Source organism: Aythya marila, assembly GCF_965140915.1.
Source record: "Aythya marila genome assembly, chromosome: 7".
NCBI lineage: Eukaryota > Metazoa > Chordata > Aves > Anseriformes > Anatidae > Aythya > Aythya marila.
In genome coordinates, this window is record NC_139048.1 from 32,192,716 (window position 1) to 32,218,354 (window position 25,639).

The 25,639-nt window shown below is 59.8% G+C and overlaps 3 protein-coding genes across 7 annotated transcripts; 2 read left to right on the top strand and 1 right to left on the bottom strand.

Moving 5' to 3' along the window:
• Window positions 1-1,827: 1,827 nt before the first annotated feature.
• On the bottom strand, window positions 1,828-5,482 carry ANAPC16 (anaphase promoting complex subunit 16). The gene is made up of 4 exons (XM_082765021.1): window positions 5,383-5,482; window positions 4,074-4,231; window positions 2,999-3,073; window positions 1,828-2,606 (listed from the first exon to the last, which is right to left on the bottom strand). The coding sequence occupies exons 1-4, from the start codon at window positions 5,436-5,438 to the stop codon at window positions 2,491-2,493; spliced, it is 405 nt and encodes a 134-aa protein (XP_082621147.1). The 5' UTR covers window positions 5,439-5,482; the 3' UTR covers window positions 1,828-2,490.
• Window positions 5,206-21,936, top strand: ASCC1 (activating signal cointegrator 1 complex subunit 1). Of its 3 annotated transcripts, none has more exons than XM_082765018.1 (10): window positions 5,206-5,273; window positions 6,205-6,320; window positions 6,757-6,859; window positions 7,482-7,579; window positions 8,538-8,716; window positions 12,299-12,435; window positions 13,910-14,029; window positions 16,100-16,224; window positions 16,748-16,827; window positions 21,168-21,936. In XM_082765018.1, the coding sequence occupies exons 2-10, from the start codon at window positions 6,209-6,211 to the stop codon at window positions 21,282-21,284; spliced, it is 1,071 nt and encodes a 356-aa protein (XP_082621144.1). In that variant the 5' UTR covers window positions 5,206-5,273; window positions 6,205-6,208; the 3' UTR covers window positions 21,285-21,936. The 3 variants fall into 3 exon arrangements, with proteins under 3 accessions (XP_082621144.1, XP_082621145.1, XP_082621146.1); XM_082765019.1 differs by having other exon boundaries at window positions 5,207-5,273; window positions 6,760-6,859; window positions 21,168-21,934; XM_082765020.1 differs by lacking the exon at window positions 5,206-5,273 and having other exon boundaries at window positions 6,760-6,859; window positions 21,168-21,935.
• A 430-nt stretch (window positions 21,937-22,366) lies between these two features.
• Window positions 22,367-25,633, top strand: SPOCK2 (SPARC (osteonectin), cwcv and kazal like domains proteoglycan 2). Of its 3 annotated transcripts, none has more exons than XM_082765078.1 (10): window positions 22,367-22,661; window positions 23,662-23,707; window positions 23,814-23,928; window positions 24,030-24,117; window positions 24,212-24,308; window positions 24,414-24,527; window positions 24,621-24,827; window positions 24,918-24,980; window positions 25,109-25,249; window positions 25,342-25,619. In XM_082765078.1, the coding sequence occupies exons 1-10, from the start codon at window positions 22,440-22,442 to the stop codon at window positions 25,485-25,487; spliced, it is 1,239 nt and encodes a 412-aa protein (XP_082621204.1). In that variant the 5' UTR covers window positions 22,367-22,439; the 3' UTR covers window positions 25,488-25,619. The 3 variants fall into 3 exon arrangements, with proteins under 3 accessions (XP_082621204.1, XP_082621203.1, XP_082621202.1); XM_082765077.1 differs by lacking the exon at window positions 22,367-22,661 and adding an exon at window positions 22,685-22,780 and having other exon boundaries at window positions 25,342-25,633; XM_082765076.1 differs by lacking the exon at window positions 22,367-22,661 and having other exon boundaries at window positions 22,822-23,707; window positions 25,342-25,633.
• Window positions 25,634-25,639: the final 6 nt, after the last annotated feature.

Sequence of the window (25,639 nt, forward strand, 5' to 3'; positions counted from 1 at the left end):
GGGAAGCCGTGCAAGGGGCTCGGCGAGTGCCTCGGCGCACGTCCACGGGGCGTGGGGCTGGGATCCTGCCCCCACGTGGGGCTGCAGACACCCCCAGCCCCCAAAAGTTGGGTTCAGGGAGATTTCGGCTTTATCTCTGCATGCTAAATGGCGCGGGGTGTGGGGGGGGAAAGGGCTGCGAGTGCCAAAAAGCTCCTTGGGGAGATGGCAGTGAAGCAGGGGGGTGTGGAGAGGGGGGCACGGCGCATCCCCTCTGTCCACGGGCACCCCAAAATGTGCCCCACGGGGCCTGCTGGCACCCCACGGCGCTGGGTTCGGGCCCGGCGCGTGCCTTGGCCCTGGTGAAGGAGGCGGGCGCGGGGCCGTGCCGGTACATGGCGTTCTGCCGCCGGCACCCACAGGAAAACCAGCGAGCAGCCCTGAACGAGGCTCTTTGTTCGTGGTTTCTTGTTTTTTTTTTTTTTTTTTCTTTCCACTCCCCTCCCCGCCTCAACTTTTTGCTCCCTTCCCCCTCCGCTCCCAGCTGCGGCCAAGCCTCAAAATCTTTTCAGCCCCCCTCCAAGCTGCGGGCACGGTGCTACCAAACCCCCAGGAGAGGTCTGGCCGTCCCCAAGGCTGCCCCACAGCTGCGCGAAGCAGAAATGGGGCTCTCCAGGAGTTTCCCAACCCGTGTTTGGAGCAGAGGGAGCTCTGCAGCCAGCCCTCCGGTTCTCCTTACATAAAGTGTTTACCGAGCGGGAGGAGGGACGGCCCCACAACATGTTTTTGCCTTGGTCATACTGTACACGATGAACTTTTCACTTCCTCTCAATAGCTCTCACACACACACACACACACACACACACACACGGCTATTTTGGTGCTGCACACACACAAACAAGCCATGTACGGCGGGGAGCAGGGCTTGTTCCTTGGGTTTGCTCATTCCAGCCCCCGCAAACACCAAGGAACAGCTGAAAAACATGGGGAGGGAGCGGGGAAAGGGGCTGTGCGGGGCTCGGGGGGGGGGGAAATCTCAGCCCTAGGGGGCTTGGGACCCTTTGTCAGGCACCGAACTAAGGAGATTTGGCTACCTGAGCGCTGCAACTTCAGCACTCGGTGCGGAGCCTGCTGCAGGCACCGATGCCCTGACACCCCCGCAGCTGCAGGGGTGGAAAAGTTTAATTTCATGCAAGAAAAACCCAAAGTTTTATGTTTTTTGTTTTTTTTTTTTTTCTTTTTCCGTTTCCAGCTGAGCTGCTCGCAGCACATAGGGCAGGCAAGGCTCAGCCCCAGCGGGTGTCGCAGCCCGGCCATACGGGGGGGCTTGGGCCAAGGTGGGGTCGGGAAGCTGGGGGGATGAAAACTTGGTTTGGAACAACCAAGCTGAGAAGTAAAAAGCCTCTCAGTTACAATCCCGATGTGGCTGGGCTGAAATCGCCGAGTTAAAAGAAAAAAAGCATCTGGTAAGTAAGATAATAAACATGGAAAAATTAGGCAGCTGGATGAGGACATTGTGCAGCACAGATCCTATCCCCCTGCTGGCGGATACATGGCAAGGAACAGGCTGAAATGGTTACGCCAGAAAGCAGAAATCCAGCTCTCCAGAACAGACCTGAGGTGCAGATGGAAAACAAGAGGACTCCAGCGGGTGGATTTAAGGGAGGGTTTTCTGCTCGTGGAGTTAAGTCGGGATTAAAACCTGATTTAACCCAATCCACTTCTGAGCATAAAGCGAGCGCGCCTCGATTTCTCTCAGGGTATTTTTAATTGAATTTCAATTTACAACAGCCACGGTGCCTCAGAACTTCACTCAACCACCCTCAGCAGCTGACGGCTCCTTTCATCACCCCCCCCCCAAGCTGTGAAAAGAGAAACGATTTCAAAGACAGCATTATTTATTTTATTATCACAGAGCCATCTAACACGTCATGAAAAGGGGTTCGGGGTGTTGAGGGGACGGCTTCTGCACTGCGAGCGGTGCCCCAGCAGCACTCTGCGCAGACAAAAGACGGCAGCGGAGAGCGAGCAGCCTCAGCACCACCCCAGGGACTGCTGCAGCCACCGCCTGCCCCTCCTCAGCTGCCCCGGGACGGGTCTCATCCTGTCAGCTCCCCAGAGGAAGGGCTGGGGCTGGAGTGTTTCTGGCAGGGCTCGGCCCTGCTGCTCTGCAGAGGGCTGGCTCGAGCGGCGAGGACGCTCTCCTCGCAGCCACCCCTCGCCCGGCCCTTCCAGCAGCCCCCCGGGAAGCGCAGGGCTGAGTTCAAACCCAGTCTGTGAAACCCACCCCATTTTTTTTTTCAGCTGCACAACCCGAGCCCTGCCAGCCTGCACCCCCGCAGACTTCCAGAGTCCCGTTGTTCCACCTGACTGGCAGCTCCAAGGGGGGGGATCTCCGCCGGCAGCTTCCCAAAAAGCCCCCCAAAAAAACCTGATCCCGCTGACGGCAGCTGCGAGCACCCCGAGAAACGGCCTGAGGCAGAGCCTGCTGCCTGCCCCCTCTCGCCGCGCTCAGCCCGAGGAGGGAGTGAAGCCCAGCAGCTGCTCGATGGGCTTGTACCTCCACTCGTCCGCCTCCAGCTCCTCCACCAGCCCGGCGAGTTTTTCCATCCGTGCGACTTGTTGATCTGCGGGAGGAGTTCAAAGGTGACTGCGGTTCGCAGCCACGCTGCAATTAAGCCCTTCAATTAGACGCCGGTTCCCAGCTGCCGGTGGAGTGAACCCCACCGAAAGCTGAGGGGAGGCAGAACTGCTCCCACAGCCCCTGCGAACGGCCAGGAGACCTCCCCGGGTCACACCTGAAAGCAAAAGGGACGGGATTTCCTGCTCCAGCTGATGCTGGGGCTGTGTTTCACCCATCCCTGCCTCTGCCATAAAAATCCACGTCATACCAGAGGAACGTGAGGCCGGTAAGGAGGTGAAAAGAGCGTGGGGTTTGCAGGAGGACTCCTCTCCTTCATTCTAGAGCTTAAAAAGCCGCCCTCCTTTTTTTTTTTGTGCTGAGCAGCGCGGCGCTTACCGTGCTTCACTTGCTTCAGCGTAGACGCGACCTGGTAGCTGAAGACGGACTCGCAGAGGAATCTTTCCGAGCCATCTGCGAACAGGAGAAGGGAGGTGGTTTAATCCCAAACCCTGCCCTGAGCTGTGGCCGGGGCTGGGGGTGGCCGTGCCACCTGCGAGCTGTCACCTCGGGTCATTTCTCAGCGCAGGGCCGCGGGTGGCAGCAGGTCCCGGCGCCGTGGCAAAAGGCTCAAAGTTCTCCCTTGGCTTCTATAAATAATGCCCAGAGCCCGGGGGTGCCAGCAGCTCGACCCCTAACAGGGTCGTGCCCTGTGCTTTGTGTTGTGGGTTTTTTTTACATCCCGAAGAACTTGTGGAGTGCTGTCAGGCTGCCACGGGGGCTCCGCTCGCAGCGAGGCTGCAAATCTGCAAATATTTGGCCACATTCCCCCCGTGGAGTCGTTTTAGGCCATTTTTAAATAGTGAAACAAGGCAGCCTGGAGCAGAGAGCCCAGTGCCTGCCCAGCCCCGGCGCTGCTGCTGCTGCTGCACCCCCCCAGGAGGCTCTCAGGAAGCACAGTGGCCTGCCTATTAGCTACCACGAAGCGCTTCATTATTTTAATTTGTTCCGAGGGCTCATTAAGTGCCGTGAACAAGCCTTTGCTCATAATTACTTCAACAGAGCGGCACACGGGCACAGTGGGGAACAAAAGCAGTCATTAGGATGCGGCCCTCGGTTCCCTGCTGCCCCGTGCCGTCCTCCCGAAACACGGGCACCGACCAGAGGGGGTTTGCCGAGAAAACTCCTCCTGCCTCAGCTATCTTCACAGCAATTCCCACCCGACATCAAAGGGTCGGCCAACAATGGGTAATTTTTAAAATTAACGCTGCCCTACTCCCTTGCAGGCGGAGGGCTTCCTGCTCTGCCACGGGTTTAGAGGCGAGGTGACAGCGAGAGAAGTCACTTCCTCGCCGGTGGCTGCGGGGAGAGGTGGGGCCATGGGAAAAGCCGCTCGGCCTCACTGCTTCCTTCCTCCCCTGGCTTTTGGCAGCGCCTCAGCGGGCCCCGGGGGCTCGGGGGGAGGCAGGGTCACCTTCCAGCATCTCGCCGGCTCCCTTGGGGTAGGTGAAGAGGGCTTTGCGCGGCGGCGCCAGGTCCGAGACGCTGAAGCCGGATCCCGTCACCGAGCTGCCGCTGACCCCGCCGGCCGAGGAGGAGGAGGAGGAGGCGGCCATCTCGGCCCGGCCCAGCCTGCGAGAGGGGAGGAAGAGCAGAGCAGGGTTAGGAAGTTTCACTTTTAGCCCTAATTTAGCCCTACATTTTAGCCCTAAATGCCTAAATTCGGGGCCGGGACAGCGCTTGCCAGAGCATCGACACGGCCAAAGCCCTCCCCCCGGGTAACGCCTGGGCTGCCAGCTCCCGGAGGGCATCCCGAGGGCAGCGACACCGCTCCTCATCTGCAGCAACCCCTCCGCGTGTTGCATCAGACGTGCCTGCGCTCCCAAAAACGTGGTTTTTGCCCCCAAAATGCTGCAGGCACTTCTGTGCCCCACTACTGGGGCGACGCCAGCGCAGCCGCTGGTGGTGTGTGCCTCTCCGTGCCTTGTAAGAGGTTTATCCATGTGTAGTAACGGGGTGTTTGGCACTGCTTAGGTAGCTGGCAGCACAAAAATCACCATTTTTTGCGCTTTTTGTGCTTTTATGAGCAGCAACGGCCGCTACTGACACACACTGCCCAATGATCCTACTCAACGCGTTTCTATTCCCCCACCGACTAAATGCATTACAGCAGACTCTTTAGGCTACACAGCTCTGGAAAGCGCTCAGAGATTTGGTGGAGAACACGGATTTTTATTTATTTTGGTTCGGAATTCAACTCGCGAGCTCCTCCGCAGCATGCTCGGGGCTATTCCCCTCACGGCGTGTGAGGCGGGACTGGCCGTGAGGGAGCAGGCCCGGCCAAAGGACACGTTTAAAGGCAGGGGCTGCCTCATGCCGCGGGGCCCCGACCCCCGCACATTTTTATTTTAAACCCCGCGGAGCCGCCCCGGTCCCGGCCCCGGCCGCCTCAGGCGCCCGCCATTTTGTGAGGGGACGGCGGCGCCGCACCGCGCATGCGCCGCGCAGCCCCCTGCCCACACACGGCCGCCGCCTCAGCCGCCGCACCGCGCATGCGCCGCGCCGCCTCCTGCCCGCACCCCGCCCACCCCGCCGCCGCCTCAGCCGCGCCACCGCGCATGCGCGCAACCCCCTCCAGGGCCCCTCCCCGGCTTCCGTAGCGAGCGGCTGGGCGGTGAGTGCGGCCCCCGGCGGCGGCCCCGCCGTCTCCCCGAGCGCTTCCCCCGCTCCCCGGCCGCCCCTCCCGCCGCTCCCCGGTGGCGGCGGCCCGCTCCGGGCCTCACCTGGGTGCCCGCACCGCTTGGCGCAGGCGGCGGGCGGGATCGCGCTCTCGGTGCATTCTGGGGCGGCGGGCGGGCGGGAGGCCCCGCCCACTTCCGGTGGCGGCGGGGCGGGGCGGGGGCGCGGTTACCATGGCAACGGGGCCCGCGCGGGGCGGGCTCCAGGGCGTCCCCCCCCTCCCCCACCGCGCCGCGATCGTTGCGCGATTTTGGGGTTTTTAGGGAATAAAAAATGTTAAATCGCACGGCTCCGCCGCCCTGCTCGGCACAGCCCCGGCGCGGGGGCAGCGTGTCCCCGGGGAGCAGCCCCCTGTCGGCTGTGCCCCCTCAGGTGCTGCCCGCGCGGCTGGGCTCCAGCCTGAATTTCTGGTGAAAACACTAAAAATAAACGAATTTCCCCCAATGTGGCGATTTCAGTGCACAGCTGTGACACCTGACACACCCCCCCCGGCTCTGCAGCTCACCCCGCCGCTGCCTTTCCCACGTTTTCCACCCGAAAACCCGGGCGCGGCTCCCCAGGGTTTTGGGGTCAAACCGCCGGGATTTGGCACAGCGCCCCCCGGCTCAGCGCATGGCCTGGCAGAGAGCTCCCATTTCTGCCATTTCTGTGAAAAAAAAAAGCACCACATTAGCTCTGCACAGCGCAAAGACCCCACGGGGCGATGCACTGAGGTGCTGCAGCCATAGGGGGGCTTTAAATTCCCATAAATGCCCAAATATCTTCAACACAAAGTGCCTGTAGTGTCACAGCGGGGCGGCTGCAGGGGAAATTTGGGTTTTCTATATGGCAGGGGGGTGTGGGACGCGCTGTCTCTCTTCCCGCAGCGCGATGGACGTCCTGAGGCCCACCCTGATAGAGATCGGCGGGCGCGTCTACAGGAAGAGCCTGGTCCAGGAGCCCGTCCACCTGCAGGAGGAGGAGGACGAAGGCTTCTACGCAGGTGGGGCATCCGGGCACGGCCTTGGCGTGCCCTCAGACACCTCTCTGTGCCCACGGACCTGCCTCTGTGGCGGGGTGAGATGTTACAAAGGGAGAGGCACATTTGCTGTGGCCCCCGTGGCTCCTGCTCCGCTGTCTCAGCGGGTTGATGGTGCCCACCCTGCTGGGAGAGCAGAGAGGAACCTGAACGAGGGCATTTCTCCCACACACTGCACTGGGGAGAAAACTTGGGGTGCACCTCCTGCCTCCCTGTGCCCCCCAGGTCCAGAAGCACCCATTCTGCTTTTCACAGCTGGCAGTAAGATGAATTAAAAAGCCTCTAGCTGCAACCGAGGGGGGTTCGCTTAACCTTGGGAGAAGAAGATTGTGAGGCTGTTGACCTACATAAAGCGCTGCCAGGCTGTGCAGCACGTTCATGGGCTGCTCTTCTTTTCCAGCAGGGCCCGGCGACTGTGCAGATGAACCGTGCGATGCCTTTGTGGTGGAAGAGACTGAGAAAGGCTTCCAGTGCAGAGTGGAGGTCCCCAGCCCGTTATACAAGTGAGCCTCTGTGTTTCTGGCTTCCCCTCTGGCTGGGGAAGCATTTCTGTGTGGAATATTTGAGGGGGGGGGGGATCAGGGTAAGCGGTGGATTTCTGAAATCTGTTCTGTTCTATGACTGTCCCAATTTTGGGAGGGGAGAATTGGCAGTGCCTTCCTAGTGCAGTTGTGCTGCGCTCGACTCCCAGCATTTGCTGTGACAGAGACAGCAGGTGGTGCTTGCTGCTGGCAGGAGAGCTTCTGAGCATCTCCTCCCTTGAAGATGAAAGCATCAGGAGGGTGGAAGAAGGGAAGGAGGAGTCGGGGTGAGCAGCCTGGCAGGGGGAGCTCGTGAAAGCCCTGGGAGAAAGCACGTGCCTGGAATTGACTGTTGGCTCAGATCTGCTGTTCACTGGGAAGCCTGTAGCGTTCACAGCTTCATCCAGTTCGTTTGGACAGTTTTATGGGCTGAATAGTTTTACTGGGGGGGGACAAAGGGAAAACACGGGTGGCCAAGGGGCAGTGGCAGGATTTGCTGGCCGAGCTGTCACAGGCCGAGTTAAGCGAGCCAGCATCTGCTGCCCGGGCACCTCCAATGGGGGGAGGCCCAGCGAGTGACTCTCTTCCACTTTTCTGCCTCCAGGTACATAATCGGGAAGAAAGGAGAAACCAAGAAGAGGCTAGAAACAGAGACTCGAACCTCCATCAGCATTCCCAAGCCTGGAGTCGAAGGGGAAATCGGTGAGCCTAAAACCAGCGTTCTGTCATCGGCTCGTGCACAGACACGATTTGAGGGGGGACAGGGAACAGGAGGAGCTTCCCTTCAGTTCCTGTGCCTGGCACGGCCCTGGCTCACCTCATGGCCCTGGGGAAATCACCTCACTTCTGAGGTTTTTCCCTGCTTATAAGCCCTTATAAAGCAGTATCAGATTTTGGGGGGAAAACTAGATCCTTTTTTAGCCCTCAATGAAGTCGATTCTTAGCCTTACATGTAGATGGCCAGCTTGTGAACCTTGGGCCCAAACGTGTGGTTCGTTTTTATTCTTTTGTTCTTTCAATTCTTGCTACTCCCGTTAGCGAGGAGCTGTAACATACATCCAGCAAAAAAAATTGCTGCGTTGCATATTTACGCACAAAACGAACTTCAGACTTGCCTTCAGTGCAAGGAGGGTTTTGGTGACGTTGCTGCCTTTCCAGTGCTGTCAGCCGATCCTCGCAGTGCGAGCAGGCTCACTCTTCTCAATGCTCCCAAAATCTGAAGAGCCACTGAAGCGAGCAGTTCTTTCCTGTTGTGTTTTTTTTTGACGCACAGAGCTGGCTTTCTGGAGAGCAGGGGGTGCTTCTGATGGCAGCACCCTGCCTTTGCAGGGGAAAGCACAGCCGTGTGAGGCGTTTGAAGTCGAGCAGGGAGTCTGGCGAGCTTCCTCCGTGCAGGGCTGGGGGGTTTAATTCCCGTCACGTCTCCGGCGAGCTGCGGGCTGGCAGCAGAGCGGTGCTGTCCTGCAGGGTTTTCCAATTTCCAATTTCCCTTGGCGACTCCGGGATGAAATATTCTGACCTGCGCCGCATCAATACTTTAAAACCCGTGGCTGAACCCAACGCAAAGCCCCTGCCTGTTTAACTGCTGCCTATTTCCCACGGGCGTGGGTGGCAGCAGCCTCCCCGCAGCTTCCTCAGGCCCCGCTCTGTTCCCTTGCAGTGATCACGGGGCAGCAGCGCGGCGGCGTCATCTCGGCCCGGACGCGCATCGACGTCCTGCTGGACAGCTTCCGCAAGAAGCAGCCCTTCACGCACTTCCTCTCCTTCGCCCTCACCCAGCCCGAGGTCCAGGAGAGGTTCCTGCAGTTCAAGGAGGAAGTGCTGGAGAAATGCTCAAAGGTCAGCACCCGCCTGGGATCCGAAATCAAACGCGGGCCCTGCAGCAGGCTCGTGTCCTGAAGCAGCTTTCTGGCTTTTCCCTGGGGGCCTCGCTCTTCAGCACCTTGCCCAGCAGGGTGTGTTTCACAGGCCTTTCGCTGAAGTTGGTGGGTCTGCTGTGAATTTATTGCCAAATCCGGAATGCGGAATGGCTTCCTCAGTTAATTGTTGGCAAAATATTTTGTCCTCCTTTGAGATTTTCCTCGGTGGGACAAAATTCTCAGCTTCAGAAGAGGGTTGTTTCTTGTGGGGTTTTTCTTGTTTATAAGAAAGCCTCTAAATAATGTAGCGGACCTTTCTATATTTTATGTTTTGATTTTATTGTTATATTTTGCAATCTTGCAAATAGCTCAGGAGCTTCGCTTCCCTGGGTCTTCGTCTGACTTAACTCCTTCTTCTCCCCCTGCTGCCTGTTCCCCTGCCGCTGTAGGAGCTCGGGATGCTAAACGCAGCTGATTCTGGCCACCGGGCTGCAAAAGCCTTGGCTGGCGGCCGTGGTGGCCTGGCTCCCTCTGTTGGCTGCTGCTCCCAGTGCTTGTGGGGGAACACCACAGCTGTGGGGAGAGAGGGGGCTTTTTGGGGGGCTGCTAACTCCAGCGTGGGGCTCTGGCAGCGCCTGTTTGTGCCGTTAGCCCTGGGCTGAGGCTGCTGCTTTCAGCCTGGTGTTCCTCTTAACCCTTCTGAAGGGGCTTGTGGCTGTTGCAGACCTTCTGCTTGATCCCCCCCGACCATCCTGGCCCCTGCTTATCCGAGCTTACTCACTCCAGGCTGCCTCCGTGTCAGGTGAACCCTTTCAGTGAAACATCTCCCAAAAGGAGCCGTTTTTATTCATCTTTGCCCTGCTCCTGCCCTCATCCCATGCCTTTATTCCCTCCTCACCTGGCTCGTGGATGTGCTGAAGGAGGGCACTGCAGCCCCGCACGCCTCCCCAGCACCCTGCAGCCCCGAATGCCACTTGAATGCCACTTCTTCTCCCAGCAGGGTCTGCTGGAAGGCACGTCAGGAATGAAAAACAGTCATTCAGAGCCGTGCCTCGCGGAGCAATAAGAGCTTAGAGATTTGTCCAAAGCGACGGGATTTCTCCGGGTACTCAGAGGAACCTGAATAGGTTTCGAGCTTCTCTGCTGCTCACAATTTGCTGGTGTAAAACACTGGGGAATTAGGCAGCCTCCAGGCTTTGAGTGGAGCTCTCCAGTAACAGCAAGGAGGGGAGAAGCCCAGGTGTGTGCGTGAGGATTGTTTCTGGCCATTGAGCACTTGTGAGCCGCTCTTCCTCTTCCCTCTGCGAAGCAGTTTCTATGACAACCATTCATTTCGATTCTACAGCTTGGGGTTCTGTTGGTGGCTGTGTGCTTTCTAAGTTTATTTTCCTTTTTGTCCTCGAGACCCGTTGTAAGGTGAGCCTTGTGCTGAGGCTCAGGACACCTGGGTCTTCCAGAGCTGTGCAGACGCAGGGTCTGCAGCCTGAACCTCGTGCAGGTGTAGAGTGGAAGAGGAAGGAGAGCGCTGTAATGCGTGGCAGCCTGTGGGTATCCAACACTGCTAACGAGGTATCAGACCTCACGGGGGAAAGGACAGGGAAGCGAGGGGTTTCTCAGCCTGCAGCCCCTCAGTGGGTTCTGAGGGAAAGCTGTGTTCCTGGCTCGCTCCTTTGTTTGGGATTTGCAAAGAGGGGAAGGCTCCGAGTAAAACCCTGTCCATGTTCCAGCTAAGCGAGCAAAGGTAGAAGTGGGAGGGAGATTTGAGGAAAGAGTGTGGGGGGGGATTTTTGGAAGCCTCAATGAGTGGAAGTGAGTTGTTTTTCTGTGATGATGACATCGTGCATCCTTAGGGAGCAGGTTTTTTTTTTTTCCTTAGGGAACAGTGAATTTTGGAGGGATGATGGGATCAGCTTGATGTGTTTGTACCTGCCGGCGAGTTCCTGCAAACACGCGGCTGTCAGATTCCCCCGTCAAATACTGGGGATTCCCTTGCCTGCTGCTCAGCTTCCCGGCTCTGGGGCTGGGAATTAGGGCTTTCATTAGGGCTGGAGGCCCACCTCTGCTCCTCGCTGCCACTTGTGCTGTGGGTAATGCCCACCCTGTGCCGGGGAAGGAGCTGGGGTGGCAGCAGGGCACTGAGGAGCCGCCTGCAATACCAGGGAGGAAGCCAGGAAGATTATCTGGGTCATGGCCTGTTTGCTCTGCGCTGCTCTCAGCGCTCTGCCGGCTGTCAGGAGGCTGCTTTTGGGGCAGCTTGATGTTTAGGGTGCAGACTGGCACTCCCTGTCCCCGAAAACAAGGGCGAGGTTTTGCTTCCTGACCTGTGCACGACTTTCTGGTTACCACACAGTCCTCCGGGCAGCGGGAGGGATATCGGCTGGTTGGCTGCAGCACGGGTAAATCCAACTCTCTCCCAGTTTCTGTTCCCCAAGCTGTTGCTTTGGGATGGGCCAAACATCCTCTGGCTACGGGGACCCTGAAAAGAAGGTTGATGGAGGGGAATCGTGGCCTGCCCGTTAGCAGCAGGAGGAGTTAAAGGCAGCAAAAAGGCTCTGCGAGGTGAGGAGTGCGACGGAGGCATCCTCTTTGGGACGTGCCAAACCTCAGGAGCCTGCTGCAGGCTGCTGCGTGGTGCTGAGCTCTGCAGCCCACGCCGGGATTTAGGGGCTCAGTCAGCAAAAACCACACTCAGCAGCAGGGGCAGGCAGGCACACGCTGCCCGTGGGCTGGGGAGCACCAGGCTGAGCCTGAAAAAGCGCTGAGCTGTGGGGCACTGAGCGCTGCGGGGCGGAGGGACTGCAGTCCTTAAGTGCCAGGAGGGTGTTATCTCCAGCTCTGAGGCACAGGTGGGAACTTCCGAGCTGGCGTTCTCAGTCAGGGGACTTTTTTGGGGTTTGTTTTTTTCAGAGAAATGCTTCGGCAGCAGGGTGAGTGGTTCTGGAGCTCGACGTGGAGGTTGTTCAGTGTGCTGATGGGAAACGGCCGCGGAGGGGAAATCACTGGTGTAATATGGGCGTGCTAACCGTCCTCAAGGTGCTTTTATAAATGCCCTAGAACAAAAGCGTGTGTTTCTGAAGGCTGAGTGTAAGCACGGCTCCACCTGGGAGCAGTTCTTCCCCAGCAACAACACGTAGCTCCTTTTTTTAAAGGGAATTTAGACTTAATTCATCTTGGCAAACTATAGGGCGCGCGGGAACGAGAAAAATGTAATTATCAGGGCTGCTGTGAGCTGTGCTGGCGGAGCGAGGTGCAGCCTGTGTTTAGGCAGGATTTAGAGACCACTTGGAGCTTGTCACCGCGCCTGGCCCCGGCTGCTCTGCACAAAACCACATTTCACTCCGGCTCCGTGTCTGCGCTGCCCTGTGCTGAGCCCATCGCTGGTGGCAGCAGCCGTGGGAGTCCCCCTGGGCCCCACTGAGTCCTAATTAAGGCTCCAGGCAGAAAAAAGGAGCTAATTAAGGCTCCAGGTGGAAGCTCGAGGCTGGTGGCTCGCTGCTCGTTCCCGGCAGAGGTGTGTGTCCGGGATGGGGTGAGTGAGGCCCCGGTTCTGGTTGCTTTGTAGGATCACGGGGTGAGCAGCAGCCTGTTCCAGAACCCTGCCAAGCTCCACCTGACCCTGGGGACGCTGGTGCTGCTGAACGAGCAGGAGATCCGGAAGGCCTGCGAGCTGCTGCAGCGCTGCAAGGAGGACTTCGTGGAGTGAGTGGGGCAGGGGGTGGCACGCTTACTGGGGGGGGAGAAGCAAAATGTCTTTAACGAGGAGCAGCGAGGAGGAGAGCAGCCCAGCAGTGAGTGCATCTAAACGCCAGGATTTCAGAAACAAGCTGAACGTTTCGAGCAGGAGCAGCAGGAATCACCAGGCGTGCAGCAACCAAAGAGCATAACAACCAGAGCACAGCTCCAGGCTCAGCCCCAACCCTCAGCCCGCCCCGCAGACCCGCTCCAGTCCCTCCTCCTCCTCCCCTCGGTCCCCACCGTCACTCTGTGCGAGCAGATCCTCGCTGCTGTCCCCTGCCGAGGTGCCCTTGACGTGCATTTCTCGTGTGCGGGGCAGGCAGCAGGAAGGGCTGAACCCGGGGCTTCCTCACTGCCTCAAGGCCCAGCTGCAGATGCTGCAGCTCCAGCTGGAAGCGTGGCTGAAGGACGCTGGAATCACCTCATCTCTGCACAGCTCAGAAATCGGAGAGGACCTCAGGGGCTGGCTTATTTATTTATTTCTGCCAAGCCTCTGCACGGAGAGCGCTGATTCCTGATTTTTTTTTTTTTCCTTTCTTTTCTACCGTGGAAGAATTAGCCACGCGGTGCTGGCTGGTACCTATGGGAATCCTTGCCTCCTCCCCTAAAGCGCAGGCTCTGTTTTTTCAGCTGCTGCACAGAGCTGCAAGCACGTTTCCAGAGCTTGAACAGGTTCTTTCCCCGGCCGCAGCCAAATAAATACACGCTTAAAATTAATTTAGGCTCCCTTCCACCCACACCAGCCTTCATTAACCTTTGTTTACTTCTGCAAAGGCGAGCCGCGCCGTGTGAAGGTAGATGTGCCCTTTTCGTCCCTTTTTAGGGTGCCTGGCCTCAGGTGCTTGTAGTCTCACGTGCACGACCACACGTGTGCTGCTCTCCTCCCAGAAAACAAACTGGAGGAGGAGATCGCCCTCCCCTGTCCCCCCGGGAGGTTTTCTGGAGAACCTCAAGCGAGCAAGGTGAGAGCAAAGCCACGCTCGTGCTGTTGGCTCCTCTTTATTTCTCCTGCCTGCTTGGATGCTCCACGAGACCTTGGCAGTAACCCAGGCAGGTGTGGGAGCGTGGTGTTTCATGAGACGACGAGACAGCAGCAGCTGCAGCTTTCTGAGCTCTTGAAATCAGGCAGCCTTCTTCTCTGGTTTTTGTTTTGTTGTGCTTGTTTTTGTCCCCACCCCGGTGCAAACAACGTCCAATGTCTGGGAAAGGAAAGAGCTCTGCCGTGGAGTTCACTGCCCCACGGGGTCCGTATGACATTTAAGCCCCACGTAACCTCAAAGTCGTGCTTAACAGCAGCAATAACTGTGATTTATCCCCTTCCCTTAGCAAATACAGAGATGCACACATATGTAGGGTGTGCGTGAGGGGTACTACACATTGTATTTGCAGAGCAGCTGTGACATCTCGCTCTTTAACCCAAGGGCTTCTTCCATTTCAGCCAGATCACCGGCGGCAGGCCCCTGGCCGTGGAGGTGGCTGGGGTGGAGTACATGAACGATGACCCTGCCATGACCGACGTCCTCTACGCCAAGGTCCGCATGAAGGACGGCTCGGACAGGTGGGTGCCCTCCTCTCCTCCAGCCCTCAGCGTCTGTAGCCCTCTTTTTTTACTGGCAGTGCTGCCTTTTGGTGTCTGACCCCTTGCTAGGGGACAGCAGGAGCCAGCAGGGGAGGAGGGAGGCTGTGGGCTAGGAGGGACGTGTGCTGGCATCTCCTTTCCCCTGGGGAAAGAAGGCAGGGGGTGGCTCCCCTGCTTAAACCCCCCTGGGGAAAACCGGGCTCAGAGGCTCTGCTGAAGTAAGAGATCGGACGTGGGATAAGGAAACGGGTGGGGAAATGAACGCATGACAGCTGCTGGGAGGCAGGAGGGATTGAAGTGGTCTTTTCCTCTCAACTCCTCTGCTTTGAAGTCAGTCCTGCCCTGGGAGAGGTGAGATAAAAACAGACTGGGAGGGTGGAGAGCTGGGACAGCCATCAGCCAGGAGAGAGAAGGGAAATACAGGGAAGAAGCACTCAGAGAGGTGAGACAGAGGCAGATGCTGGATAACCCAAATACCCTTCAGTCAGTCTGTTGTAGAAAGCCCTTGAAGTGTCAGAGCTGAGCTGTGGACCTCATTTTCTCCTGGGTGTCCAAGTTTGGGACCATCTAAGGGGTGCAGTGCTTGCGAGCCTGCTTGCACTTCTGAAAATAAGGCTGTGGGTGGGGAGAGGTCCTGCAGAGCCTGAGCGGGGCCCAGAGTGAGGCAGGGATGTCTGGGGACAGCTGGGGTGGGTAGGCACTGACGCTGTGGGAGGCAGAGCTGCTTTTCCCATTTTGGAGAAAGGAAATCTTCAAATCCACCTCGCCTCGGAACTGGAAGCGGCGAAGCCCCTAGGAAACAGCTTGCTGCTGAGGTAGCATCTCCTCCTCCCTTGTGGAGGGCGTTAGCTGGGGTTTGGGCCAAAGCCAGGTCTCGTGCTTTGCGTGGCTTCTGGAGGCTGCCAGGCTTGTGTCCTGCAACACCTCTTTTGCTTGTGCTTAGGAACGGGCTGACACAGGGCCATGTGATTGTAAATCTGTTATCCCCAGCCCAGCCTGGTCCTGCCCTCACCTGTGAGTTAATTCATCCCTCACAGCTGAAGGAACTGGCACTTCTCTCCTAATAAAATTCTGGAAGTGTTAGCAAGTGAAGCAAGCATTTAGCTTTGCAGGGGGGAAGGAAGACACTTCTGTGCTGATGGAGAGCACGGAGCATTTCTTCTGCTTCCTCTGAGGCTGCAGCACCGCGTTGGGCAACCGGTGATAGAAAAGAAGGGGCGAACAGAAATCCCTTCAGAAAACCCCGTGCTGCCAAACAGCAACACACAGCTCTAGCCTGCTAAAACCCGCGGGGTTTTGCTCGGGGAAATGGGCACCACAGGCTGGCAGCGATTCCTCAGCTGCAGGTACAGGGGGAGAGCAGCAGGCAGGCGGTTTGCCGTGCTGGCCCCGGCTCTGCCGCAGCCCCTGCGAGCTGCGTGCCTTCCCGGGGCTGAGGGGAGGGAGGGGAGGAGTTCCTTCCTGATCCTCGGGTGATCCTGAGCGGCTTAAGCTGTGAGGCAGGAGCTGTGATTTGCCCGACTTGGTTTGCATAGCTGCAGACAGCATTAGAGGTTGGCAAGCCCTTCTGCACATGTAATGGCTCAGACCGAGAGCGAGATCGTGCTCTGATGCCTCCCACCCGGCAAATAATTTCCGTTATAATTCATTCTAATTTGTTTTATTTCCTTGATTAACTTTATAATGTCATAAAGCACCATTTTCACTTGAGCTCTTCTCTGCTAATTTGTTTTAGGATTGTCCGTAATGGTACTCACTTAATCTCTGTCATTGCTAATTTTCAAAACCGGCGATGTGGAGCCAGCAGGCAGCACAAAGCCACGGCAGTCGGGCGTTTGAGAGCCCAGGGGCTGTCAGGAGGCTGCTGGCAGCCCACCAGGGGCCGTGCAGGAGGCGGCAGCCCCGGGCTCTGCCTCCCCACTAAGTGCAGCCAGCTCTGGTTCTGCTTGCTCAGGAGTTTGGGGGTGGGAGCAGAGAAGCAAAAAGCTGCCAACACCGGAGTTTTCCTTCCTTCACGCTGCTCTGTCCTCTCTCTTTTCGCCTTCCCAGGCTGCAGGCGATCGCTGATCAACTGGTGGAGCGCTTCGTGGCCTCCGGCCTGATGCTGAAAGAGTGGGACAGGGTGAAACTGCACGCCACCGTCATGAACACGCTCTTCAGGAGAGATCCAGGTGGTGGGTACCCTTCTTCTTCGCTGGTAAATGCATTTCACCCGGTGCTGCTGCGCAGGGAACGCCTTGCTCAGTAACTGCTGGCTTTTACCCTTTCCACATTTTAATTTTTGATTAGTGTTGTGATTTTCCCCCCCCTTCATCTCAGACCTGAGATTTTTTTTTTCTCCAGCTGGAGAAGGCAGGCGTGCTCCGAGTCCTTTCTGGATCTTTTCAAAGATTCTTTGTCTTAGCTTCCCGACTGCCACTGCCCAGTAGCGCTCAGGAGCTCTGGAGCAGACAGGAATGTGTCCAAGTACCTGCTGAGGGCTTGGGCTCTCTGTGCCCCAGCTAACACTCAGTAAGGAATTCCTGCCTTATTCACCTTGTTCTCCTTCAACCCAAAGTGTTTTCCCACGGAGAAGCGGGCAGGGAGGGTTTGTTAGCTGGCAGCTGGCTTCGGGGAGGAGAAGGGCAGGGGGTGAGGCGCAGCACACCCCGTGCTCCCACCCGAGGCTCACGCTGCTGCTGGCTTTTCCCCTCACAGCTGAGGAGCGCAGCAGCACGGCGCCCGGGAAAGCATCCCTCAAGGAACGGGAGGCGTTTAATGCCCGAAATATCCTCAAGGTCAGTATGAAACCAGGAGGGAAACGGAGCCAGCTGCGGGTATTGTCCGGCCAGAAGAGGCTGGGACACCGCTTGGAGGCTGCTTTTGTCTTAGGGGATCTCCCGGGGGGGTTGATCTGCTTAGAAAGCACACGATCTAGAGCACTCATAACCGGGAGCACCACGGCGTTTACCCGAAGCCTCCTCAAAGCTGGCGAGGCGCAGATCAGGAGCGTGCAGCACGAATGCTCGGTGGGTGTTCGTGTTGCTGTTCGCTCCGCTCCTGTTTTTACCCGGGAGGCTCCGGGCTCGTGTCTGGCTCCCAGCAGAGAGGAGCACTTCGCTGCTCTTCTTCTCCTCGCCCGGATTTATGCTGCTACACCCGCCTGCCATTTCGCATGCTCTTATTTATTTATTTATTTATTTATTTATTTATTTATTTATTTATTTATTTATTTATTTATTTTTTAATCTCTGCGATTGATTCGCTTGGAGAGGAGCACGCTGCAGCCTGGGCTGAGCCTGCAGGCAGCCTCTGCCAGCTGGCAGCGTCGGGCTGATGCTGCGCTGCCCCTGCAAGGATCCAGAGGGAAAAGGCGAGCCCGGAGAGGCAAAAATGGAAAGCAGCACTGATTGCGAGCAAATCCCAACCTCTGCTGGGTGAGGGGGTCTGTTGCAGGCGGCTGTGAGAGCGACGTGAAGGCGGGGAGTGGGGCTGATTGATTTTCCCTGCGCAGAGGACAGGCGGAGGGACAGAACTGGGTTAAGCTCTCCCTGTCTGTGACTCAGCACCACGCTGAGACAGGGAGGCCACGGACGCGGCCTCTGCGTTTGGATGTGGCCTGGGAGGTTTGGGCAGCTCCTGGTGCCCCGAAACGCTCCATGAAGGGCGGGTGGCACACCTTGGAAGCCCCAAGCCCCCGCAGGGCCTCAGCTCCCGAGGTGTGCGTCCACATTTCGCCCTGTCCCTCCTGGCCTTGCCCTGGTGCGCGTCAAATTTGCCCTCGGACTCGAGAGGGAGGTAAAATCCAGCCGTCCTCCGTCCTGAATGCTCCCAGCCCAAAAACCTGTAGGGCTCGGAAGGCATCAACGATGCTCCCTCTGCTGGCCATGCCACTTGAGGATCGCGCTGCGGGCACGGGGCTGCCTCTCGGGTTTGTGAAAAGGGAAAAACCCTGCTGGAAACTGACCGGTTCTCTACCGAGGTAGCCACAGGAGCGGCTGGTGATGGCCTGGGAGTGAGGAGCATCAGCCTTCCCCTCACCTGCTCGCTCCGTGCAGCCCCACGGCCTCCCCGTGCCTGCAGCAGGACGCCCGCTGGCGTTAATTAATGCCATGAGTCAGAAATAGCTGCAGGCTGCTTTCCAGCGGAGCCCAGCCTTCCAGCATGACCTTGCAGGGACGCACCGGCTCCCTCCCAGCCCCCTGGTGCCCACGGGGAGGTCGCCCCTGGCTCCAGCTGGCGTTTTGCTTTCGGCAGCCCCGATCGATCGGAGCCTGATTGAAGAACTCCTTTGTTCTGGAGTTGGGCCGCTCCTGTCGGTGCTCCTAGCCGGCTGTGCGGGCCCGAGCCTTCCCACACGGCTCAGAAAATAGCTCCTGTGGGACGAGTGGGAACCGCTTCTGTCTTGAAGCAGATCCGTGAGGAAGGCTCCTCGGCCTGCGCCCAAAGAGAGCAGCTCCCCTGAGCACCCCGGTCACGTCCCGAACTCGTGCTCATCCCCTGCAAAACATCCCCTGGTGAGCAGAGAGAGGGGGCAGCTCCTTCCCTGTGAGAGGAGCATGGGGCTTGGCAGCCCCTCTGCCTTGCTTCCTCCTCCTCCTCCTCCTCCTCTGTCCCCGAGGGTGGCTGCGTGCCCGGTGCTGCAGCTGGCACGGCCCTGGCACCAAGGCATCTCCGGAGACGGGGCCTGGCCGCCTCCGGGCTTTTCTTTCTTATTTCCTTGCTTGCTTTTTTTTTGTTTCTTTCCCCCCACGAAGACGCGAAGGCTGCGGTGAGTGAATGGAAATGGAGAGCAACGTGTGGAGGGGCAGCCCGGGCTAAATTCCCATTGGGTTTTTAAGCAGAGATGAAACCAAAGGGCCAAAGATCCCGCGTTGGGCGAGATGGGGGCTGCCCAGCTGTCCTCAGGGAGGTGCTGGAAGAGGGACGGGGAGCTCCTGGCTCCCTTCCCTCCCCCGGGATCACCCGCAGCAGAGGCAGCATCACCTTTTGGATCTGAAAGGACGTTTCTTTGCCTCTCCCTGGAGCTGGCAGGCGTTGAATTACGGCGGCTCCTTAATAGAGATGGAGACCCAGTGCAGGGAAAAAAAAAAAAAAAAAAAGAAAGAAAGAAGACATTGATTAGTAAAAGTAGGCGGTTCATCCCAAAGGTGCCCTGACCCTTCTGCTGGCTGATTTCCCGGGCCTGCCTGAATTAATTTCCTGGCTCCGTGGCCCGGCTCCTCCTCTGGGTGGCTTTGTGAGCAGAGCCGGGAGGTCACATTGCTGCAGCTCCTCGTCCCAGCGCTCTCGCTGCCTCCTGCCATCGCTGCAGCAAAGCCACAGCCCCGCTCTTAAAAACGACTGCTGCGTGCGCTGTAACGGGGTGCGGGGAGCCGTGGGGACCAGGCTCCCGGGGGGAGATGCAGCGGCTGAGTGTGAATCTCCTTACAGAAGTTGTGCTGTAAATCCCTCACGTTTGGGGCTGGGAGGTCAGCAGAGCCTTTAACGCGCCAGTGTGTGGGTTTTTTTTCCCTTTATTCTTGTCGGAAAGATGTGCAAGGCTCCGGTAACCTCCAAATGTCCCGCTTGTGTTTGCCTCTTAGTTTGCAGAACGCCTTTCACCATAGCAACTAGGGTTTGATTTCCTCAAGCGCAATGAATTTTCATGGATCTCGCAGCGAGGAGGGGAAAGGACCCGAAGCCCTGAGCTGAAGCGAAGGTTCTGCAGCACGCCAGCAGCATCCCTGCGGAGGAGAGCTTTGCCCGGAGGAAGGCAGGCCTGCGAGTTGTTGAAGAATTTGTTTAAGCCGTGCCTGCTGTCCGAGGGACAGCACACGGGTGATTTGATTCCAAATTTCCCAGCTCTTGAGGCGTTGGCACCGTGGGGCAGGGACCAGGTGCCTTGGGTTCACCAGCAGGTGTGGGAATTGTGACGGCCTCCATTGAGCTCCTTTTCCAGGGGGAAAGGGGAAAAAACAAAAACCAAAAAAACAAAAACCAAGCAGAAATTCTCATCCAGGAGGCATCTCCTCGGCCTCCTCCGAAACCAGAGCGTTTCTGTGGTGGGAGATATAAATATCTTTCTTGGCTCTGCTTGGCTTCTCCCCAGGATAAACAGAAGTGGAAGTCAAAAGCAGAGGCTCAGCCCTCGGAAAGCTCTTCCCAAGCCCCCGAGGGATGAGAGCGGGGTGGCTGCTTGTCGGGAAGGCGCTGGCTGCTCCGAGGATGACATTTGAGGGCCTCTTTCCCAGTTGCCCAAGGTGGATCTTGGCCTGATCCTCACGCACGGCATCTGGTTGCCGAAGGGAGCGGAGAAGCACCAGCGAGAAGCTGGCTGGAAACGAGAGCAGAGAGGGAAAAAAAAAAAAAAAAGGCCGTGGCTGTCCTTTAAATCTTGTAGCATGTTTACTCCCAGCAAGTACAGCTGCATTACCAAAAATCAATAGTCCTAGCAGTGTTCTCACCGGGAAACGCGCACACGCTCGGACACGGGAGAGGTGGTGGATTTAAAAAAATAAAAAAGCAGCAGCCGAGGGACTGCAAAGTGCTTTGGTCCGAGGGCTGCTGCGCTCTCAGCAGCGTGCAAATGGCGAGGCCGTGACCCGGGCGGTGCCGGTGGCGGGGGGAGCAGGGGAGGGTTTGTCCCCCTGGCTGAGCGAGGGGGAGAGAGGGGGGAGCAGCCTCCTCCCCGCCATCTCTTATTCATGAGGCGTTTTATCCCAAGGCCTCGAACAGAAGCAGGCAGGCTTTGGGGAATGTAATTAATCTTTAATTGTATAAATCTTTAATCGTATCAAATGGAGTTTGCATGGTGGCAGTCGCGGCTCCTCGTCTCCTCCTCTCCCTGCCGGAGATGCTCCCCTGGCATAACTCCTCCGGGGCCGTGGCCGAGCCCTCTGGCACCGAGAAACCCACATCCTCCAGGTGCTTGAGCCCTGGGTTTGTGATCCGTGGGTAGGAACTGATGCTGCTCCAAAAGAGGAGCTCGTGTCGTGCTGTACGCTGATCACGTTAAAGGCTAAACGTGGTCCCCAGGGCTGGAAATCTTTGAGAGCGGTTTTGTTGAAGAGAAGCCTGCGAGGAGAGGCGTTCTGCAGGAGCAGCTCGTTGCTCTCAGAGCTCCCGAAACATTTTTTTTTTTTCTCCTCTCCTCCAGCTCTTCGAGCACTTCTACTTCGGCGAGGTGCAGCTGGACGCGGTTCGGCTCTCCCAGAGGTTCTCCACGGACGCCTCCGGCTACTACGCGACGTCGGGGCAGCTCAACTTCTGCTGAGCAGGAGCGCGGCCGCCCTGGGCACCACCACCACATTTTATAGGGCGAGGAGTTTGGACAGGAACCCAGGAACTCCAGACGGGTTTGTTTTCCAAGAAAACAGCTGGAAAAACTGGCTTTGGGTGGCACCTCCCTGCTGTCGCCTGTTTCAGAGGAGGAAGGCCGTGCTTTGCGTAAGCGTGCACGATCCAGGAGAGCTCCCCGGAGCGCGGTATCGGGGTCAGGCGCTGCTCGGAGCTCCAGCAGCGCCTGTGTGATGTCGATCTCCAAATAAATTAATTCCCTTCAAAGGCAAAGCCTTTGTCTCCGCTTGCTTGATGGTTTCTGTAATCAAACTTCCAGCTGTGAGCAGGAAAGCGCTGAAGGCAGGAGAGCTGGGTGGTGGTTGGGGATGTGGGGTCTTGGGATCTGCTGTGTCGGGGTCTGGTATCTTTGGGAATTGGGGTTTGGGGTCTGGTGTGCTGGGGTCTGGTGTGTTGGGGCGTGGTGCCTTGGGGTCTGAAGGCTGGTGTCCTGCCATATGGTGTCATGAGGTCTTGGGGTCTGGTGCGTTGGGGTTTGGTGTGTTGGGGTCTAGTGTTTTGGGGTCTGAGGGCTGGTGTTTTGGGATTTGGTGTCTTGGGGTCTGGTGCATTGGGGTCTGGTGTGTTGGGGTGTGGTGCCTTGGGGTCTGAAGGCTGCTGTCCTGGTGTCCAGGGGTATAGTGTCCTGAGGTCTTGGGGTCTGGTATTTTGGAGTCTGTCGCGTTGGGGTCTGGTGCTTTTGGGTTGGGTTTGGTGTGCTGGGGACTTGAGGTCTGCTGTGCGTGGCTCTGGTGTCTTGGGGTCTTGAGGGCTGGCACGTTGGGGTCTGGCGCATTGGGACCTGGGGGCTCTGGCGTGCCGGGAGCTTGGTTTTTGGGCTGTGGCGCGTTGGGCTCTGGTGCTCTGCTGCCTTTGGGGTCTGAGGGCTGCCGCTGGGCGCCCGAGGCGGCCGCAGGCCTCGCCCCCCCCAGCGGCGCAGGTGCAGGCGCCGCCCCTCGCCCCCCGCCCGGCCCCTCCCGGCCGCGCTCGGCTCCTCTCGGCTCCTCTTGGCTCCTCTCGCCGCCCCTCGCCTCCCTTCGGCTGCGCTCGGCCCCGCTCGGCCCCGCTCGGCTCCCGGCGGCGCTGCGGCAGGATGCGGGGCTGCGGCGCGCTGCGGGGGCTGCCGCTGCTGCTGCTGCTGCTGCTGCCCGGCACCGCCACCGGCACCGGCACCGGCACCGGCACCAACACCGGCACCGGCACCGGCACCGGCACGGGCAGCGCCCCGGCAGGGAACTTCTTGGAGGACGAGCAGTGGCTGTCCTCCATCGCGCAGTACGGCGGCCGCATCCGGCACTGGAACCGCTTCCGAGACGTGAGTGAGCCGCGGGGGGCCGGGGGGCGGCGGGGGGCTGCGGGGCGCCCGGCTCACCCCCAGCCTCCGGCCTCTCCCCCTCTGCAATGCCGCTGCCGCCCGGAGCGCAGGAGGTGGAGGTGAGAGCGGGGAGGGGGGCGTGGGGGTGTGCGACGGGTGGGGGTGTGCAAGGAACGGGGACGAGCAAGGAATGGGGGTGTGCGGTGCACCGGGGTGTGCGATGCACCGGGGTGTGCGATGCAGCAGGGTGTTTGTGTGCAATGCACGGGGGTGTGCGGTGCACAGGGATGTGCGATGCACCGGGATGTGCAGTGCACCGGGGTGCTTGTGTGCCATGCACGGGGGTGTGCGGAGAGTGGGGGTGTGCGATGCACAAGGACGTGCGGTGCGCCGGGAGGTTCGGTGCAGCAGGATGCTCGTGTGCAATGCAGAGGGGGGGGAAACGCACGGGGATGTGCAATGCACCACGGGCGGCGATGCACGGGGATGTGCGTGTGCAGCGGGCAGGGGTGTGCAACGCACGGGGGTGTGCAGTGCATGAGGATGTGCCTGTGCAATGCAGCGGGATGTGCAGCGCACGGGGATGTGTGCGTGCAATGCACAGGGGTGTGCAATGAATGGGCTGTGTGTGTGTGCGCGGTGCATGGGGCTGTGCAGCGCGTGCCTGTGCGGTGCATGAGGGTGCAAGCACCCGCTGCGTGCCCGTGTGCAGTGTGCACGCCGTGCATGGGTGTGCAGTGCCTCCGTCTGCGCGCAGCGCCCGGGCATGTGCAGTGCATGCGTGTGTGCAACGCCCGCGTGCAAGGCAGAGGGGCGTGCAGCGCCTGCGTGCGCGCGCAGTGTCCCCGTGCGGCGCAGGGCTGCTCGCAGTGCCCGCGTGCGATGCACCTGCTCCTCCTGCCGGGCTGGGGACGCGGCTCGCACCCCCCCGCAGCACCCTGGGGGGCTCCGTGGGCGCAGGGGGGGGCCCCCCGGCAGCTGCCCCCCCTGTGCCCCGCAGGATGACTACATCAGGAGCTGGGAGGACGGGCAGCCCACGGATGAAGGTAGCAGCCTGCCCTGCTTTTATTTTGGGGGGGAGAGGGGACGGACACAGCACCCAAACGCGGCTTTTTGCTCCCCAAAACCCCGTGCCCCCCCCCAACCCTGCAGCGCTGGACACCACCAAGGACCCGTGCCAGAAGGTGAAATGCAGCCGGCACAAGGTGTGCGTGGCGCAGGGCTACCAGCGCGCCATGTGCATCAGCCGCAAGAAGCTGGAGCACAGGTACGGGGCTGGGGGGGGCGTTATTGTGTTGTTTTTTTTTGGGGGGGGGGGGGGCTTTATTGTTTTTGGGGGGGCTTCCTGAGCACCCGCTGCCTTTGCAGGATCAAGCAGCGCGGGGGCTGCAAGCCCTGCCACGCCGCCCCGCTGGCGCCCGTCTGCGGCTCCGACGGCCACACGTACAGCTCGGCGGTGAGCGCGGCGGCGGTGGTTTTTGGGGGGGGCGTGCCGCGTGACCCCTGTAATTATTGCGGTGTGCCCCCCCCTCCCTCCCCACGCCTCGCAGTGCAAGCTGGAGCAGCAGGCGTGCCTGGCCGGCAAGCAGCTGACGGCACGGTGTGAGGGGCAGTGCCCCTGCCCAGCCCCCGCTGACAGCAAGCAGGGTGAGCATTTTGGGGGTGACCGCGGGTTCGGAATGGGGGTGCCCCCCCCAAAAACGCTGCAGCACCCCCTAAAATCCCCCCCACCCCCACATTCGGTGCCCGCAGAGCTGTGCACGGGGCAGGACCTGGCCGACCTGGGCGAGCGGCTGCGTGACTGGTTCCAGCTGCTGCGGGAGAACGCCAAGCACAACGGCTCCAGCAGCGGGCCCCCCGGCACCGGTGCGTCCCGTTGCTGTGCGCCCCCTTCCCCGGCTCCCCCCCGAGTCCCCGTGGGGCCGGGTGAGCCACGGGGCCGCGTCCTCGCCCCCCCAGCGCTGGCGGCCGGCTGCAAGGAGGCGGTGGGGTGGATGTTCGGGCGGCTGGACACCAGCGGGGACCGGTTCCTGGAGCAGCCCGAGCTGGCGGCCATCAACCTGGACAAGTACGAGGCGTGCGTGCGCGCCTTCTTCAACTCCTGCGACGCCTCCCGGGACGGCCGCGTCTCCGCCGCCGAGTGGTGCTTCTGCTTCTGGAGGGAAAGTGCGTGCAGGGGATGTGCTGCAGGGTCTCGGGGTGCACGCCGTGGGGTTTGGGGGGAGATGTGCTCCTGACGGCGCGGTGCTGCCGCAGAGCCGCCGTGCCTGCGGGAGCTGGAGAGGCTGCAGATGCAAGAAGCCGCCCAAAAGGCACCGGGTGAGTCGGGGGGGGACGTCTGAGACCCCCAAAACCCCCAACTTTGTGGTGGAGGCTCCGTGGTGGGGCTGTTCCCGCACTGCACGTGTTTCGGGGCGCGGCGGGGGGGGGTTCCCGGCTTCCCGCAGGCGCCTTCGTCCCCAGCTGCGACGAGGACGGGTACTACCGGCGGGCGCAGTGCGCGCCGGGCGGCGGGGAGTGCTGGTGCGTGGACCAGCAGCACGGCACCGAGCTGAGCGGCACCCGCGCCCGCGGCCGCCCCGACTGCGGTAAGAGGCGAGGAGAGGTGGTGGGGAGGCAGCGGGGAGGCAGGGAGAGGGCTGCCCCCCTCCACGAGCCTCTCCCTGCCCCCTGGCTGCAGAGGACACCACGGGCTTTTCGGGAGACTTCGGCAGCAGCGTGGGCTGGGAGGACGAGGAGGAGAAGGAGCCCGAGGAGGCCGGCGAGGAGGCTGAGGAAGAGGAGGCCGAGGCGGGCGAGGGCGACGACGGAGGCTACATCTGGTAGAAGCGGAGGGGGGGAGGCACGGCCCGGGGCGGGGGCAGCCTCCCCTCCCCGGAGCCCCCCCCCCCGAGAACAGCGCGTGGGGGGCAGCCCCCCGGCCCCAGGGGTGGGATGGGGCGAGGGGGCGCTCGCCCGGGCCGGCCCCACGGCGGGCA